The 19,020-nt window shown below is 39.6% G+C and overlaps 1 protein-coding gene across 1 annotated transcript in view; it reads right to left on the reverse strand.

Moving 5' to 3' along the window:
• The window catches only part of LOC109425147 (protein sister of odd and bowel), a 41,943-nt gene extending 27,478 nt beyond the window's left edge, over nt 1–14,465 (reverse strand). Inside the window, exon 1 of the mRNA XM_029868945.2 lies at nt 11,743–14,465. Within this exon, the coding sequence (XP_029724805.2) occupies nt 11,743–12,701 (959 nt within the window). The 5' untranslated portion in view covers nt 12,702–14,465. The remainder of the gene's footprint in view (nt 1–11,742) is intronic.
• Between the last annotated feature and the right edge of the window lie 4,555 nt (nt 14,466–19,020).

The raw sequence follows: 19,020 nt of genomic DNA on the forward strand, positions 1-19,020 counted from the left end.
TGTGTATATATGGCGACGAATGCATTTCGGGAAACACTTGGATCACGCGGACCTGGATGAATATGTGTGCGCGAGAGCGGTGTTGTTGCGTGTGATATGGGGTTTTGGGGTTTGGGATTTTGCGGGAAAGGGCGGAGGTGTGGTTGAAGGAGAGAGTAAAGAGAAACTGTTACAGACTAGGGAAAGATTTGAACGAGTTCCATGTGAAACCAGCAATAAGTTTTGACATCAAGATTCGACCATTAAAACAAATATTTTTCGCTGAAGAATGCTATTTGCAAAATGTGATTTGAACAGTGTAGCTTAATACCTAGTCTACAGAAATGATTGTGAACTTTTTCACATTGAATACCAACAATGAATGAACAAATAGGAAGGAGACATATTACAGAGCTGACAATATACTTATTAGGGGTTTAGTTGGAGGATGTACATTTATTACGTCAGACAATTACAACACCACCTAAAAACCAACACCCAAACAATCTCCATACTCTTTGAAGGATCATTGGTTAACCCAATAATCAAGTAAGACTTCACCTCCCCCTCACTTCCTACTTCCATAAATTCGTATGTAATTAACAAATGTTTCCTCAGGAGATCTTCAAAAAAATTACAGCGAGTATAAATTTAACTGGTCTGAAGTCCCAGGTAACATTTTTATTACCAAATAATTCTTGTAAAGGATCTGAGAACGGTCATGAAACCTAATAAAGTCAATTTTAGTTTTGTGATGGTTTTAAGGATCTCTTCTAGTCTATTTGATATTTGAGATTAGTTTATGAAAGATTAATTTTCGGATGTTATTTATGAAAATGAACCTATATAATCCATTCTTCGCTTTGGTGGCAGACGTCAGTTTTGTTATTATTGCTGTGAGCATTCAAAATGCAAATAGGGTCTGGGTCCATTTGGGCAGGAGCACCATAGTCAACCATAGTCAAAACCACCGCCAACCTAGGATTCAAAAGCTCCCACTGACATCGGGTTACTTATTAGATAAGCTTACCCAAGCAGCACACATGGTTACAAAACAGTCACGACAGCGCAAGTAACGGTTGCGCAGTAAGTCACAGTGACTTCTGTGCAACCCTTACATACGCTGCCGTGACTGTTTTGTAACCATGTGTGTTGCTTTGGTAGGGGCCGTCCATATAGCACGTGGACAGAAAAATCGTGGTTTTTGACCCCCTATCCCCTTCCCCGTGGACAAGCGTGGACTTAACATTGACTCCTACACCCTCCCCCAATGTCAACGTGGACATTACTAAATATTTTTTTCTTTTTTGATTTTGAAATTTTTTTTGAATATATTTTTTTTTCGTGAACCATGTTTTAAATATAGTTTATGACTTATTGAATTGCAAATATTCTGTAGTTTTCGTAATAGGTACAAATTATAATTTATTGGTTTTTTTTTACAAAATAATTGCAAAGGGAAACCCCCTTTAAGTGACTTCTTTTAAAGTCTTTTAAAAGAAGTATGTACAACAATATTTTTAATTGAACGGTATGTTTTTCACTCCATGATTATCATAATTTGTTGAGAAATTTTCTCCAAAAGGTCTTCTAATTGTACAATCCTCCAGGAATTCCGCCGGAGATCCTTTCATAGTAAATTTTTTAGGGTATTCCTCTAAGAGTTTCACTTATAATTCCTCGAGAAATACCACGGCAAATTCGTCTAGAAATGCCTCTGGGTAGTCCTTCAGAAGTTCAATGTAAATTTCTGAAAAAGATCCTTCGAGAATTCCTCAAGAAGTTCCACTAGTGATTTCTCTTGAAACCCCACTAGAATATCCTCTTAGGATTCCGCTGGGGGTTCAACGGGGGATTCTTTCGAAAGTTCTTCCGGGAGTTGCGTCGGAAACTTTCCCATAAGTTTCTCTGGGAATTTATCCAGATGTTTGATAGGGAATTCCTCTAAGAGTTTCACCGGGAATTCCTTTAGGAGATACTATTGGGTTCACTAGGTATTCTTCTAGGAGTGCCACCCTAGGATTTCACCGGGAAGTTCTCTAGGAGTTTCACTGAAAACTCCTCTAAGATTTACTATAGGAGTTTCAGTGGAATTCTTGCGGAAACTCCATTGGGAATTCTATCGGAAGTTTTCCTGAGGATTCTTCCAAGAAATGCCACGGTATTTCTACATTCTTTTCCGGGAGTTCTGAATTTTTTTTCTGTTAAATCTTCCTGAAGTTTCCCAGGGAATTCTATTGGAGTTTCTCCCGGATTTTTCGGAAAGTACCTTCGTAAATCATTCTAATTTTTTTTGGATTTTTCTGGAAGATCCTCCTCAAAATCTTCAAAAGTTTCTTCGAAAATTCCCGAGGGAACTCTTGTGGATGTTTCTTCAGGAAATATTTCGAATATTTTCCGGGACATTTATTCAGGAACTTTTTTGGAAGTTCTTGGGAGAACTCTACCGATTTGCTTCGACCTTGTCGTAGAGTCAGATATCAATCCTAAATATTTGTGCTTTGGTAACAGACGGAAAGAAGGCAGTTCTCATTCTAGGACTGTAACACCTACGAATTTGTGCGACTCGCTTGATGCTTATACTAGCTAATGCTTGTGATAAGTTCCCATGAGTATTCTACCGAAATCCACTGAAATTATCTCTTGGAATTTCATCTCGTAACTCCTCCCGACTTTTTTTTTAATTCCTCAGGATTTTTTTTTCAAAAACTGCTCCGGGAGATGCTTTGGAAATTAAAATTTATGTTCAGATGACACAGCAGAATGTATTCCAAGGTCGACAAAACGATGATTTTATACATTTGTTAAGATTGCTTAATTTGAATCGCATGAAATTTAAGCTATTGAGCAGTGATTAAGGTTTATCCCATTAACAACCACGAGCCTCCTTCAACTTCCACCGTTTCAGTTGTCAATATGTAGTAAGGCTCCATCTTACAGGCTTTTATAACAAGCCAAGGCGAAAAATGTCAGCTGGCGTTTTGTCTCATACAATTTTCGACTGCCTGAACGATGATACATACTAAACGATAATTATTCATTTGTTTCGGTGAATACTGATACCATATCAAAAATTAGTCAAAGAAGTGTGTCACACCCATCAAAGTGCAAGAAATACATGGAATCAGTCAAATTTTATGGTGTGTCCACGTTTGCTTGAGTCTTAGACGGTCCGACATACATCGCATCGTGTTCGGTATTTAGAGCATTTACTATAACCTTTGAGTAGTTAGTTATCTTCAGAGGTCACTGAATGAATACTAAATCAATTAAAACGTAGCTACTGTTGGTGTTATTATGTTCAGTCCCCTGTAAATCCTGACACCTAATAGAAATCGAGAAGTTGGAATATTAACAATTAAATAAATGAGTAAAACTGACGTATTCCACAAACATTACTTTTTAAATTAGTTATTTCCATCAGAGATTGGAAACCTATCCAGGGTTACTTCCAGGGTTTCTCCTTTAATATCTAGTCGGATTTTTTCTTGGTTTCTTCCAGAGTTCCTCACGGGCTTCTACTTGGAATCCTTCAGGTATTTCTCTCATAACTTTTCCAAAATTGATTTGGAAGGTTTGAAAAAGATGATATAACTTTAAGATAACACTAGTTTACAGCATTTTTGAACTCGGTAAGCTGATGATTGTTTTTGGTGTAGAATCATGTCCTGAGTTTGAAAACGCGAAGGAAAAAAATAACAGTAGAGCGGAAATTTTTTCGACTTTCCATACAAGGTTGATGATTTGAAATCGATTTTTGTTCTATTTTTAAGCAAAGTCGTTCACTTCACACATCTCATTCTCCGTAATCAATGCTCCGTTTGAGCTGAATTTTTTACTGTAACTCGCCTACATATGATATGTCAAATAAACGTTGAGAAAGAATTTTTAAATTATTTTTCTTTTATTGAAAAAAATACATTTCTTCATATATTTTTTGGAAATTTTGCTAAAATTTAAGGAGATCGTCCCCAAAACTCGCCAATATCTTGAATTTCATCAATCTGACGCAAGACCTGCATTCAGATGATTGAATGGTATTGTATTTAGCTTTTAATTTATGGAAAAAGATTTAAAATTGGTTGAACAAAACGCAAGATATTTGAATTTTATTAAATTCCATATTTTAAAAAGTTGTAAAACTCGATATTGAGCTAATATTCAAAAACTGTTCTACTTTAAATTTTTTGAAGCACGGTTTCGAAATCAGCGCTAAATTATACTTCAAAAATTTTGGTCGTTGACAGAAGTTGACGACTTTCGTTTTATTTTGTAAACTTGTGTAATTATTAATATAATGATATGATCAATTACTTCCTTGGATTTGCTTCCTCACGAAATTTTCCTAATATTTGATCCTTGGATTACCCTCCAAAGTTTTCCAGGGATGTCCCAATGTTATTTTGGGAATTTCTGTAGGATTTCCCGTGATCCATTGTCGCAGTAGCTTACAGGATTCTATCATGATTGCTTCCTTCCGACATTTCAACTGAAAATTTTCACTAAACATTCCGAGGGAACTTACATTCAAAATCCAGAGTCTCTGTCAGAAATTTCAGGAGAAACCTCGAACAAAGCCTCACGAGGAGCTCTAAGAGAAATCTTAAGAAGAACGGATTCCGAGGGGGCAGAGAATATTTGAATACATTTAGGTCGAGAAAATATCAGCCAGAAGAGAGTGATAAGTGATATACGATATATAAGAGATCTCAAGGGAAACACCGAAAGCAATCTATGCAGTATTATTGATAGAAACCTTCGCAACAACTTTAACGAACATTGAGTGAGAACTCCTGGGAAACATTCAGGGAGAAACTAGTGTGAATATCCCAGGAGAAACACTAATACAAAATCTCGAATAACACTCACATAGGTAACTATAGGAGTGATTTCACGAAGAACCTCTGGATTCAAACCGGAAAGGAACGCCATCAGAACCTGAATGAAAGGCTACTTGAGAAACCCTAAAAAGAACTCCGGGATAAATTCAGAGAGGAACTCTGGAAGATTTTCAAGCAGGACTTCTGAAAAAAAAACCTTAGGGGCATCTGGGGTAATACGCACTGCCGAGGCAAAACGCACCCCCGTTGTTTTTCAGGGATTATCGGTTTTAAAGCTTTGAAACATTATCAGTCTTATAGAACGTCTTAATAAATGAGCATCTGGAAAATTTTACATATCTGCGTTACGTAATTAGTGAGAAAAATGAATAAAATTGAAAAGCACGATTCTGATGTAATTTTCCCGATCGTTTGTCGAATGATTTGATGGTGAAAACCGACCAAACATCTAATGCTGTTGTGTTTATTCAGTTCATTGAGGGCAATGCTAAGCATAGGAAAAATAACTTAAACAGTAATCTACGTAAATTATATATTTTAAACTATTTTATTTTTTGCTATTGATTGGGGCAATATGCACTCCATTGGTTGGGGCAAAACGCACCTATAGAAAACAAGCTGTAATAATATCTATGAGTGCTCTGTAAGTAATCGCAAACTAAATTGAGCTATTGTTTGTCTTAAAACCTTATAAAAAATGCACTTTGTCTAAGAAGTAAAAAGATTTTTAAACTCGACGGTGCATCTTGCCTCAATGTTGTGGTGCGTCTTGCTCCTTTGTTTGAGTGCATCCTGCCCCATTGTTGTAGTGCATTTTACCCCGAGCAAGGGTGCATACTGCCCCGCATAAACATACGAAACCGTAATGTTAGTCTTTACAAAAAACGTTATTTTCAAGAGCTGAACTGTATTATGGCTGAAATATTGTTTGGTTTCACTTAGAATGAAAGCATATGCAATGAATGCATGCATTAAACCAATAAATGATTGCCTTTTTATATGCATTTGGACGCATCTTCCTTAAGTGGTGCGTATTACCCCAGAATCCCCTATGACTCGTGAGAGGAACTACGGTGTTAAATTTGGCAAAAGACCTTAAATCCAAACTTAAAAAGACCTAAACTCCAGTAAGAACTCAAGAAGGAATACAAAGATGAATTCGTGTAGGTAATAATGACGAATCTGTAATAAACCATGAAAGGGATTCTAAAACGATTCTTCGGAGGAATTTCAGAAAAAAATCCCTGAACATGAGAAAGCATTTCTGGAATCTGAAATTCAACACTAGTACCCGATTATTGCTTTTCAGATAATCATCCAGAGGAATCTGCAAAAGCTCTGTGGCACCATAGGTTAGCGGTAACTGTCCTTGGCTCTACGCAGAAAAGGTTTGTTTTGATCAGTTCTGCACTACACGAATGCAGTAAAAGTACACGTTCGACAGAAAGTAAACTGACACGTCTAATGCTTGACATCCACACATCAACGTGAATCTCCTGTCACACACCCATTCAGGGTGAGGTGGAGTCAAGGATTGGATCATTCATTTGCAAAGAGGTACATTTACTTGATACTATCTCAGTACAGAAGCATTCTATCAAAAAACTATGTATGGATGAATTGAACCTTGTAGTTTTATCTGAATGTTCACCGAATAGCATTAGGGTCGCACACGCATACAAAATTCGTGAACGAGCTGTGAAGGCAACTCTCCACGCGGTGAATGTAAATTACATTCACACCGTGGAGAGTTGCGTTTGCTGCCTTCTGTTGACTTTATTATTAACGCTACGCTAGTACATTGTTCTACAAACTTTCAGGTAAAACAAAAATGAAAAAGTGCTCCATACATTACTTTTTGCTACGGTGTTTCTGAAGCGAGTTATTCGCAAGTGAATGTAAATGATTGCAAATGAATGATCCCATCCTTGGGTGGAGCAAGATGCCATATTTTAACCTGTAATCGTTTTCAATGATAAATAGCCTCATTTGTTGGGTATTCAAAGTGGTACCAGCAACTAAACTGCAACTAAAGTATCAATAGCAGAAATATTCATGAAACCGATGCATTTTCATCGATTTTTAGCGAATTGTTCATAAAATGGAAGTGATGCAAAGAGGTCATCCGCCACTTACTGACGACTTTCAAACATGACGTTCATCATTTTTCAAGGCATTTCAAACCCCATTTTCCTCCTCTATCACGCTTTTTCGTATAACTCAAGTCACGGAGTGTCACACTTTTACAGATCCCCCTTTTAAGCGATGATTATCATGTTTGTATAACCCCTAACATGGATAGCGTAGGCATCAAAAACCATGCGCCTCCATGGCTGATAATAAAATCACTAAAAAACCTTAATTGCAAGCAAGAAAACTCGGAAGTAGCCAATTTTCATAGGTAAATCAAATCAGAGTTTCTGTGGGTTTGCCAGCTTTGGTTTCTAGAAGGACGTTTTATGCAAATTTATCTTGAAATCAATAATTTATGGTGATGATCAAATCTCATTCAGGAATGATTTTGTGAGTTGAGCCATTTTACCCCATCAGTGGATTTTAAGCCAGGTTTCCCTACCGCTACGTCTGCACAAGTTCATGCTGGTATGTCGCAGTATTGTTGGGGAAAGCTGTTTATCGCTTGGTCAAAATAAGAGACATTACACCGTCTTCAACAAGAGTACCATATGTACATTTGTTTGTATCATAAATTCTACTGTGAAAGGGTTACAAAATTATGTTACAAGCAATTCTGGCCTAACATTTTCAAATTGCATATCTGCTTGGCGAAAACACGTTTCTGTTTCTGTAGTGTCTATCTGCATATATCCACTCACTTTAACACCCTTAGCAGAAAGAGTATTCTTCAAGCAACCAGGTGGCGTGGATGCATGGATATTAATGAACCCTATAGAGAAACATGTTTGTTCACAAAAAGCAGATAGGCTTTTTCAAATGTTTCGCCAAAATAATGTTTCTATACATGCACATTGCCCATCTATGGCGCATTTCCAGCTCAACGCGACCTTGTGCTTATTATAAGCTTCTATTTTAAGTTATTTGTTTTGCAATATTCTTCACCTAACTTTTGAAAAGCCCGTTTGATATTGGTTGTCCAATAGCCTTCTTCAAAAAAATATCTATAACTCGAAAATGGGTTTGTTGCATTGAAATGATGTATTCGATGCTTGAGGATATTTGAAGGACTTTCAGAAAAAAAATATACTGAGAGTAATTTTCATCGTGGATCTATGTTGGATGTCATTTAATGTCAATTTTCCAAATCCTTGCTCTTCTATTTTTTTTATAATTTTTCTGTAAAAATCTGATTTGTAGCCCCTAAATTTGCCAAGAAGCCCAGGATGGTCAAATGCTTCTAACTATTTTTTCTCGAATTTTCTTCTTCTATTTTTAAAACGGGCTAAAGAAATAAAAAAATGTGATTTTCCTTATCAAAAATATACTCTTCGTACAAGTTTCAATTAAAAAAAAAACTATGCATGATCAAATTCCTACATTCAATCATGCGTAAGTTATAACAAATTCAAAAACTAAGAGAAAAAATAATAATATTACCTTTTTTTTAAACTATAAAGCAGTAAAAAATATCTTGAATAAAAATTCACAAGATCCCACACATTTTTTCTAGCAAAAAAAGGAAAAAAAATTGCTCAGTTTTTTCATTGAAACTTGTACGTAGAACTAAGATTTATATTTATATTTTATATTATTTAAAAGAAAGAACTTAGGTTTTTATATGCCCTCTTCAAAAGTAAGGTGAGGAAAACCGGTTAAGTAATGATGCATAAGTTAATGATTCATGAAATTTAGCAAATTAAGAAATTATCATTCAAATTTAAACATATTGAGTGAAAAATCATCATTTTTCGTAGTTTAGGCTGGACATGGTTTATGGCTAGACATTTGAATAGGTCCTATCTGCAAAAAAAGGCAAAAGTAAATGTTTCGACAACTTTTCCAGTACAGATCGAAAAAAGTTCGTTTCAATCATCGTCGCTAGGAGAGCAAGGAGAAATTAATTATCCAAATTAATATAGCGTGATATTAAAATGATACGGGACACCGTCTCTTTCATTATCATGGTAAATCTTGCAAATCTAAACTTCAATCGGACTGATGCGGTCAATTGTTCATTGCATGTAAGCAAACGAGCGATCAATTTTCCAAAATATTTCATACAGTACAGCAGCCTGAGATTAACATCAAGTTTGAGGGCAATGATTGATTATTCTGATGACGTTCCGTAAAGCCTTAAAGAAAAAGAATGATAACAAAGATATAATATCGCTTCCGGATTGGACCGATTGAGATTTTCGGTCAGACTGTTCATATAATAAATTATTGTAGTAATTCTATTATTATAATTTAATCTAGCTGTCCCGGCAAACTTTGTCTTGCCAAGTTGTGGTGGTTTGACAATTGTTAAGGTCATTTCAGCATGGCACTCTAGATTGGTTTCATTTAGATCGTGTTGATTTCCTTCCCAGCTCATGAAAACTCAGTTAGGGTAAACAGGTATAATATGCCCCCAGCCCTAAGCAGAAATGGCAATATATCTAAAACTTGCGCCTTATTCCATCTATTGTCCACTGCAAATCGTTGTTCCTAAAGTTAGTGAAGTGTAGCATGCAAACTTTGCCTTTGGAGGAGCGGCTATGGAAGCTTTGAAACGTTTTTCGAAAACGTTCCAAAATTTGCCTTATCAAAACAAACGGAGCAATACGCCCCATCAAAAGAAAAACCTCCAGCCCCGTGATAAAACTGTCCCAGGGAATAATTCCATTACATGCTTATCCTAGGAGGGTCTTTCAAAAAGTGTTTAACTATATAAAAGTTGCAAAATAACACAAGCGAACAGAGCTAGCTTCGTTTACAATGATGTCAGTTTACAAGAGGTAAAATATTACGCCAAAAGCCTCGATTTCAGACTTTTTGATATTGTTGTTGCTTTTCTGTACCAATTAACTAACGGATCAGCTTGATGGCAATTATTCTTCAATATTCAAGATTTCTAATCGATCACGCATGCGAAAAGCGCTTGAATCGCTAGAAAATGAAGGGGGCGTTTTGCCCCGGTGGGGCGCATTATACCCTTTTACCCTACTTTATCAATTTTCTCACTTTTCAAGTTGATTTTCGTAGCTTTTTGTACATATAAACACAGCCACCACGAATACGAACCGAACCGTTCAAGACTCATGCTTATCGGTTCATCCGTTCTTGAGTTTTGTTGCCTCAAAGGAACTTCAAACTCATTTTTATATATATAGAAGATAGATAAGAATAAGAAGAGAAGAAGATAAGTTTTGTTCTTATTCTGTTATAAATATTCACATAGACGAATCCTTACAACTGTTAGCCCGTCCATAAATTTCCTAGACTGAAAGAGAAGTAAGGGAGTGTATAACCAAGGTATACGGTCCATGCAAACTACATAAGGGGGGTCCTGGCCCCCACCGCCCCTCCTCTACACCTTAGATCCGGCCCAGAAGATTGTATAAATGAGGGGGATTATCTGCGAGGGGAGAAGGAAAGAAGGGCTCTGTAATGACCAACAAGTAGTCTACGACGCCCGTGTACATTGTCGATGTTCTATATACTACACAGATCGAAAAAAGAATGTGAAATTGTGTGACATATGATGCACATCATTGGTGCGTGGAATATCACAGCAGTTTACGTGACATATCATGTAAATGTCATAAAATATCATGTAAACTTACATTATATGTCATATAATTCAGCATGTCTCTGAGTGTTTGCATGACATATAACGGAAATTTACATGATGTATCATGTAAACCATCATAACAGTAAGTTTACATGACTGAAATGAAGTTTACAACTGTTATAAACTTGTTATGCGATTGATGTCGGGTAAGTAGGGAGACTGGGTAGGCTTCATCCCTTATTCTTAATTTGCCTATAAGTTCATGGAAAACACAAAACTAGATTCCAATTTTTTGCACAGAATGGAAGGTAAACATCTTTTGCAAGTTTATACAAAGTAGAAAGACTTTCAAGTATTGTAAAAGTTTTCAAAAGTGTTTTTTTTATGAAAGCATGTCTGATGATATTTTACAAAAATCCCCTTTTGAGCACATAGTTCATGTAAAGGGGAAATCGCTTCAAAGGTTTCATATTCATTTTGATTTCAAGTTTTCTTATATTTTTCATGAATATAATGCATTTGAAATTGTTAGATTTGCTAACTATTTAAGAATGTGTTGTGTTTTGAAAATGGGGAGACACAATCTCCCTTTTCATGGTGTGTACTAATGTACACAGATCGAAAAAAGAGTGTAAAATTCTGTGAAATATGATGCACATGTTTGGAGCGTGGGATATCACAGAAGTAGAAGTTCACATGACATATCATGTAAAAGTCATAAAATATCATGTAAACTTCCATTATGTGTCATGTGATTCAGCATGACTCTGAGTATTTACATTACATATAACACAAATTTACATGATATATCATGTAAACCATCATAATACTAAGTTTACATGACTACAATTAAGTTTACATGGCGTGTAAATATCATTATTTTTACTGTAAAATTTTAACACGATTATCTTTAACTCATTTCGAGTAGTTTAAGACATGTGAAATTGCTGCTGTGTTGCCTGAATGAAAATAAATAAAATCGTTCATCTTCTTCATGTACACTTTAGGTATAAAGTCAACACGTGAGTTTACAGAAACATTATAATATTTTGGCGTTCATGCATCCTAATAATAAATTCATACACTTTTACCAAACAACATTCTTCAGCATAAAAAAAAAAACAGCCATCTTCATCCTATGTGCTGCTTTCGCATGGAACGAAAACTCTTCCCGATTGACACACCAATAAGAAAAAAATAAACCTCAACCGGACCGGGATTGGTTCAGCTTACCTATGATCGCGGAGATGATCCTGCCGACGGAAAGCCTTGCCGCAAATGTCGCACGAGTAGGGCCGTTCGTCCGTATGCGTTCGCTCGTGGATCAACAAGTTGTACGATTTCGTGAACTGACGTTTACAAAACTGGCAAATAAACTGCTTCTTCGGTCGCTGACTGGCCGCAGCCGCTGCCGCAATGGCGACGGCCGACGATTGCTGCCCCTGCTGCTGAGTGGTAATGGTAGCGGAGGGAGTGGATGCGCACTTTTTGGAGGTTGCCGCTGCCACGGCGGCTGCCGAACTTGCCACGTAGCTGGCGGCGGCGGCTGCTGCAGCGACGGCCGCGGCTGAACTTGAGGAAGATGCCGTCGCTGCCAGAGTTTTGAACTTATCGGCGCTCATTTGCTGGTGGAAGGCAGCGTTGAGGACTAGACTGGGGTAGCCGCTGTCCAGAGAGTTACCGTCGGATGTCGAGTCATGCATTGGCTCGTCGAAATTGAGATCTTCGTCCTGGTCTAGGACGGGGAGTTCATCAGAAAGTTCATTGTTCTGTAGCAGCTGTTGCACCGTCGCCGGTTGAGTGTCCATTAGCATATCGTCCGCACTTGTTACGGTGGTGGAGGTGCACGTCGATACCGAGGAGGTCAGAGGCATCGAGGGTAACGGGGTACGGTTGGATAGCCGGAGCACATCCGACTTTCCGGTAATTCTTTGTAGCGTGAGATATGATTCGAGTGCCTGAAGGTTGAAAGCAGCTGCAACGGGAGAATTGGCCGGCATGAGGGCAGCCTGTTGCAAACTGGTTAACATGTTGTTCTGCAGCGAAAGCACCACAGCCGCGGCAGCTGCAAAATCACCCGGTTGTGAACTTCGTGCCACATTACTGGTCGCTGTGGCCCCACCGGCACCAACAGCGGCTGACTCATTCGATTGCTCCATCACGTTCGCTTGGCCGACGGTTTCCAATAACATTTATCAACCACCACTACCTCGGCACGCTTGAGTATTTATCAAGCTCGGATTAACCACCAGAAATTGATGTAAATTAATCACTCGGCTGCTCTCCTGCCAAGTTATGATCTCATCGCTAGCGCCGCCGTGTAACACAATCCTATTAACACTCACTCAATTCACACCGCACAGGCGGTTCGTCAATCTTCGGGCAAGATTCGTGCTCCGATGCGCCAGGATTTCCGACGCACTTCAAGGTCTATTTGTTCTCTCGTGTAACCGCTAATTGTTTACATTAACCACGCGCATGCCCTGCTTCTCACACATGTATGACGACAAGAGGCGGCAACTACAAACAGAATCAACAACGATTGTGGACGACCTTATCATCCGCGTTGATAAGCTCTCGAGCCCAGAACCAACCTATCCAAACAGATGTGTCACTCCTTCTCGGTCACTTTGGTGGATTGTCTTCCGATTCACTTCCACTGTTCTGCACACAACCCTCCAGCAAACACCTACACACCCTCACCTTGTCCAGGATAACGTTCAATTGTTTAGGATTCTAATTGGATTGACACTGGCCGGAACCGGAAACTGGGTAATTCGCGCGCGCACCCTCTCACCAAGGAAGACACTTGTGACTTTCTGGCACCGGAGACCGTGACTGCTGGTCTCAACTCCGCGTCACCGTCGTCGTCTTTCATGTAGTTCTGCTGTCTACCGTATTGCGCTGCATACTGATACACGGACTTTTTCTCTTCTATGATATAGACACTTGGATGGGCTTTTTACTCGCGCGCGCGACCTGCCTGCTGCCCGTGTTAAGTTAGCCAGCTCGGCGAACCTGGGCTTTGGGAGGAAACCGGGAACCAACACACAACCGCTCAAGAGTCATTCGGTCGGTCGCTTGTTGGCCGCGGCTCACTCTCTCGAGCGTCTTCGAAATCGAACGGACTCTCCGAAGTCAGCAAGTCAGCACGGAAAAGATACAACCGAAAAACTTGTATTCTGTGCTTTTTTCTCCTGCGTTAAGAGAGGGAGAGATCGAGAGGATTAGCACCGGAGTTGAGACTTTGCGGGTCCGTCCAACAGAAACAACCGCAGCGCTGAGGGAGAGCAGAACGCGAAAAAGAGAACACCTCCGCCTTTACCTGGTCGGACGGACGGTTGATGGAGGTGCTATGGTCGCAGGCGCTGGCTGGAAACCTGTTGGGACTCTACTATGTATGGGTGTGCGCGCAGCATTTATGCTCTTATGCTTTGTGACCCTTTCCTTTCCAGTTTCGACAAACGGCGAGGACCGACCGTGATCACCGGTGCCATGGGAGAGCTGTTGGGCTGTTGGGTGTTTTTTTTTTTCTTTCGTATTCTTCCGTGCTGGGTATGTCCAGCGTAGGCATTTTTGGAATCGACGGAGACTCGTGCGCAAGAGGCATCCACAACCACCCGGGGCTGTTGCGAGGGTGTATATGCGCGATCGCTCGGTTTCGGCCGTTGTTGTCTTGGGACTCGGGAACAGGTATGGCTCGGTTCAGTTTCATGTCTTCTTCCGCCTCGTTTGAAGCGAGGTTTTCTTCTTACATTCGTGCGAGCGTGAGATTGAGCTCACTGCTGTGGTGGGATTTTTTTTCGTATTGCTTGCGTTCGATCGGCTTGGATGAAAATGATACTGCAATTATTTGACTGATAAATTAAGAGGATGCTTATGGAAAATTAGGATTGTTGAGTCAAGATAGCGCTGGAAGAGCAGCCAATTGTCGGATAATTAACAGCTATTCATTGATGATTTCCTGAAAGGCTTTAAATCGCAAGTCGATTATCATGGCAATAAATGGGGTGATGGTTCAAGACCTTTTATTAATACATCTTTATTATCACACTGTTGAGCTAATGATATGACTCATTTACTGATGAGTTGATTCTGATTAGCATAGTTATTCGACGGTACCAAGTAATACCGCGGTTGTACATTTAATTGATAACTATTTGAAGATCCTTAATTTTGTGTAGTTAAATTTGTGTGACGGCGAACTTTGTACGACGATACAGTTCTGCGGAGTAAAGTAAGCTCGGTTTCCTGCCACAATGCGTCTCTGAATTTCTCTTCTGGAGTCGTTGTCGGCAGTTACCCTAGAGCAGTGGTGCTCATCCTGCGGCCCGCGGGCCGCATGCGACCCTCCAAGCCTTAAGATGCGGCCCGCGGAGTACTTTAAGACGAATGGAAATTTTTGAACGATTATTTGAAATAACTCGTTAAATTTATTATTTAAGAAATCAAAAAAAAAAATGCTGGTCAATTTTCACAGCGTTGAACACAAATTAAATGATAAATAAACAAAAAGAACAATCCGTTCTGGTAAGATTCAAAATCGCAACTCCGAAATATTTCGGCATTTCAGCTAAGTCACGAAGCCAGTTTATAGTTATTTATAAATGGTACGAATTAAATAAAAAAAATGTTAAAAATGTAATCTTGAATCATTTAAAAATTAGTTGCAGTTTTTAAGTGCAGCCAATGCAACGCTGAGCAAATATTTCACATTTCGCCTTTTCGAAGAACATAAAAACACAAAGCACGAAGTTTTTGACAAAATTCTCAACAAATCTCAACTTGGTTGCCAATATTGTTTAATTTGCACTGTTTGTTTAAATTTCTATTATAAGACTCACACATTTTTCGAAACAAAACTTACGAATCCAATTTGAATTGTCCAATCGAAACTCCTGAACGAACTTAAAGAAACAAATCTGAGGCGAGATTCATAAAGCGTCTCCTGTGCCCTTTTGGAGAAACTTTTGGATACATTTTTGGAGAAACTCCAGAAAACATTATTGCAGAAAAATTTTAAGCAACTCTAAGCGAAATACATGGATAAACTCAAATCATCCTGGAGAAAATAAACCTGAAGAAACTCAATGAGAAAGTTGTGGAGATATTGCATGGACATTATAGGAGCATCTCCTAGAAAAATGTTCTGGTGCCACCATAACAGAAATTTCTTAAACAACTTTGGAATAAATTCCTCGAGCAACAAAAAGAGAATTTTCAGGAGTAACTACAAACAAGATTCCAGGACCAACTGCATCAAGACACAAAAGATGCAAACGCCTGAGGAAAATCTGAACAATACATTTGAAGCAACTTATGCTGCAACTTTAAAAGATAATGTTGAAGAAACTTCCGGAAACAATTGTTAAAAATCTAATTTTTGAAGAAATTTAATGATGAAGTATTTTATCAACTTTAGAAGAGACTTATGGAAAGAATTTACTAAAAACTTCAAGAAACTCCTGGAAAATTTTCGGAAAAATCCAGAAGCTATTCTAGGAGAAATTTTTGGAAACGATTCATGAGGAATTCCTAAAGTAACTTCAGTTCAGTTCCAAAGGCAAATCTAAGAGGAGTTCTTGGAGGTGTTCCAAGAGAATTCTAGAAAAACTGAAAGAAACTTCAAGAAATTTAGCGAAAACCTTCTGGAGCAACTTCACAAGAAATGTCAAGAGAAAATCCAGCAAACCTTTTTGAAGCGATTCAAAAGAAATTCTTGTAAAAGCTGCTTGATAAGTTCTTGAAGTGGCTTCGAGGCAATTCTAGGGGCAACTTCTAAATTATTTGTTTGAATTTTAATTTGAAGCTCAAACGTTTTCCTCAATCAAACTTATAAATCTAAATTGAACTCCACGAAGGGCAATAGATTATAAAGTTTGACCCTTACACAAGTTCTGAACAGTTCAGATTTTTTATAAATATGTTTTAAAATTGTTCTTTTTGTTGTTTTTGTGCATCGATGTTTTATGCGGCCCGCAGGTCGATCCCGAATTGCAAATTTGGCCCGCGTTATCCTCCAGCTTGAGCACCACTGCCCTAGAGCCCTTTGCCAGCATGTACTTTGTCTTCGACACATTAATGACACTCTTATGTCGGATGTACTTTTCCGCCATGGTCTCAAATTTACTAGCTATTTTATCTATACTAGGGTATGTGTGCCATCAGTAATCTCACGCTCCCATATTCATCCTATTCGAAAACAAGCGATTACGATACCGATTCATTCCGTTCTTTTTGTTTTCATGGGTGCTCACTTCTAACAAAAAATAGAAAAATAAGAAACAAAATAAACAACGCTTCATTCCTCTGTTTTTCGTAGGATGAAAATGGGAACCACATGCTTAATAAGGGAACCAGTACCCTATTTATCAGCAGAACCAATCAGCTGAACGGACGTGAAAATCGTTCCACTCGTGTTTATCCCCACACTCTTTAAAACATCCTCTAAAGCAATGTTGAACAGCAAGCACGAAAGATCATCACCTTGCCGCAACCCTTAGCGAGATTCGAAGGAACTCGAGAGTGTCACTAATACTCGAACTATGCACATCACTCGATCCATCGTCGCCTTGATTAATCGTTTGTATGTATTCGGGCATAATCTGCCATAGTTGGTCTCGATCGATTTAAAATTGATTAACAAGTGATGTGTGGGCACGTTGTATTCGCGGCATTTCTGCAATACCTGGCGGATGGCAACAACTGATCCTTTGTCGTGCGTTCACCCATGAATCCAGCCTGATATTGCCCCACGAACTCTCTTGCAATCGGTGATAGACGGCGGAATAAAATATAAGAGAGAGTATCTTGTAGGCAGCGCTCAGTAGTGTAAACACGCGATAGTTCCCGCAATCCAATTTGACGACATTTTTGTAGATGGGACACACGATACTTTTCATCCATTGCTCCGGTAATACTTCCTCCTCCCAAATCTGGGTAATGACCCAGCGTAGTGCTCTCGCCAGTGCTTCTCCACCGTATTTTAGTAACTCGCTTGATAGTTAATTTTCTCCAACGGCTTTGTTGTTTTTCAACCGGCTAACCTCCTCCTCAATTTCGTGGAGGTTAAGGGCTGGGCATTTTTCGTCCTGCGCACCATCGGTACTTGCAACGTCGCCACAAAGATGCTCATCGTAATGCTGCCACCACCTCTCGGCCACCTCACGCTCGCTCATGAGAAGATTCCCGTGATTGTCTCGCCACATGTCGACTTGTGGCACAAAGCCTCTGCGCGGGCGGTTCAGCTTCTCGTAGAACTTCCGTGCGTCCTTAGCGCGGTAAAGCTCTTCCATCGCTTCGCGATCTCGTTCGTCCTGCTGGCGCTTCTTCATCTGGAAGACTGAGTTCTGCCTATTCCGCGCATGTCTTTAACGTGCCTCATTCGCTCTCGTACGGTGTTGCAGCATTCTTGTCCATGCTACATTCGTCTCTTCTTTCAACTGTTTACATTCGCCATCGTACCAGTCGTTTCTGTAATTCGGATTTGCAAAGCCTAGTGCTGTAGTCGAGGTACTACATATGGCGGATTGGATGTCCCTCCAGCTATCTCTTCCGTGGGTAGGGCCACTGCTAACTGCTGCACGAAGTATTGAGCCACTTCTACGTTACGCAGCTGCTCGATGGAGGTGGAAGCTCAGGTAAAATATTATCTCCTTCCCTGGGCGCCGATTAAAAACACCACCCCCGGCGAAGACTGGCGCTTGAGCCTAGCTATTTAGCACTGCAGTTGGAGAAAATGCCAATGCAGAACCCGTAGCTTCCGGGAAGGTAAGCTTCCGGAAAGGTTAGTGGGTTGGTGTCAGGCCCTGCGAGCCAGCCGTAGAAAAGACTAGCACCGGAAAATCAACAAGAGAAAAATGCGTACCGATACCAATGGCGACGACCACAGCGACGAAAAGGGACTTGCGATTGGAAGCTCGGTACGTGGAACTGCAGATCTCTCAACTTCATCGGGAGCACCCGCATACTCGCCGATATACTGAAGGACCGCGGGTTCGGAATCGTACACACCAAAAATCGATTCAAGGTTTCAGCAAAACTTTGCTGAATTTTGCCGAGCTGAAGGTTTCAGCAAAAATTTTGCTGAAATTCAGCAAAATTTGCTGATTTGTTCAGTAAACTCTGCTGATCACCAGTAACGTTTTGCTGAAATTCAGCAAACTTTGCTGAAAGTTCAGCAAAAAAATTTGCTGGATTCTTCAGCTCGGCAAAATTCAGCAAAATATTGCTGAAAGCGTTTAGTGTGTAGCGCTGCAGGAGGTGTGTTGGACAGGATCTATGGTGCGAACGTTTAGAGGTAATCATACCATCTACCAGAGTTGCGGCAACACACGTGAGCTGGGATCAGCTTTTATAGTGATGGGCGACATGCAGAGGCGCGTGATCGGTTGGTGGCCGATCGACGAAAGAATATGCAGGTTGAGGATCAAGGGCCGATTCTTCAACTTCAGCATAATAAACGTGCACAGCCCACACTCCGGAAGCACTGATGATGACAAGGACGCATTT

Source organism: Aedes albopictus, chromosome 2 (assembly GCF_035046485.1).
Source record: "Aedes albopictus strain Foshan chromosome 2, AalbF5, whole genome shotgun sequence".
Lineage (NCBI taxonomy): Eukaryota > Metazoa > Arthropoda > Insecta > Diptera > Culicidae > Aedes > Aedes albopictus.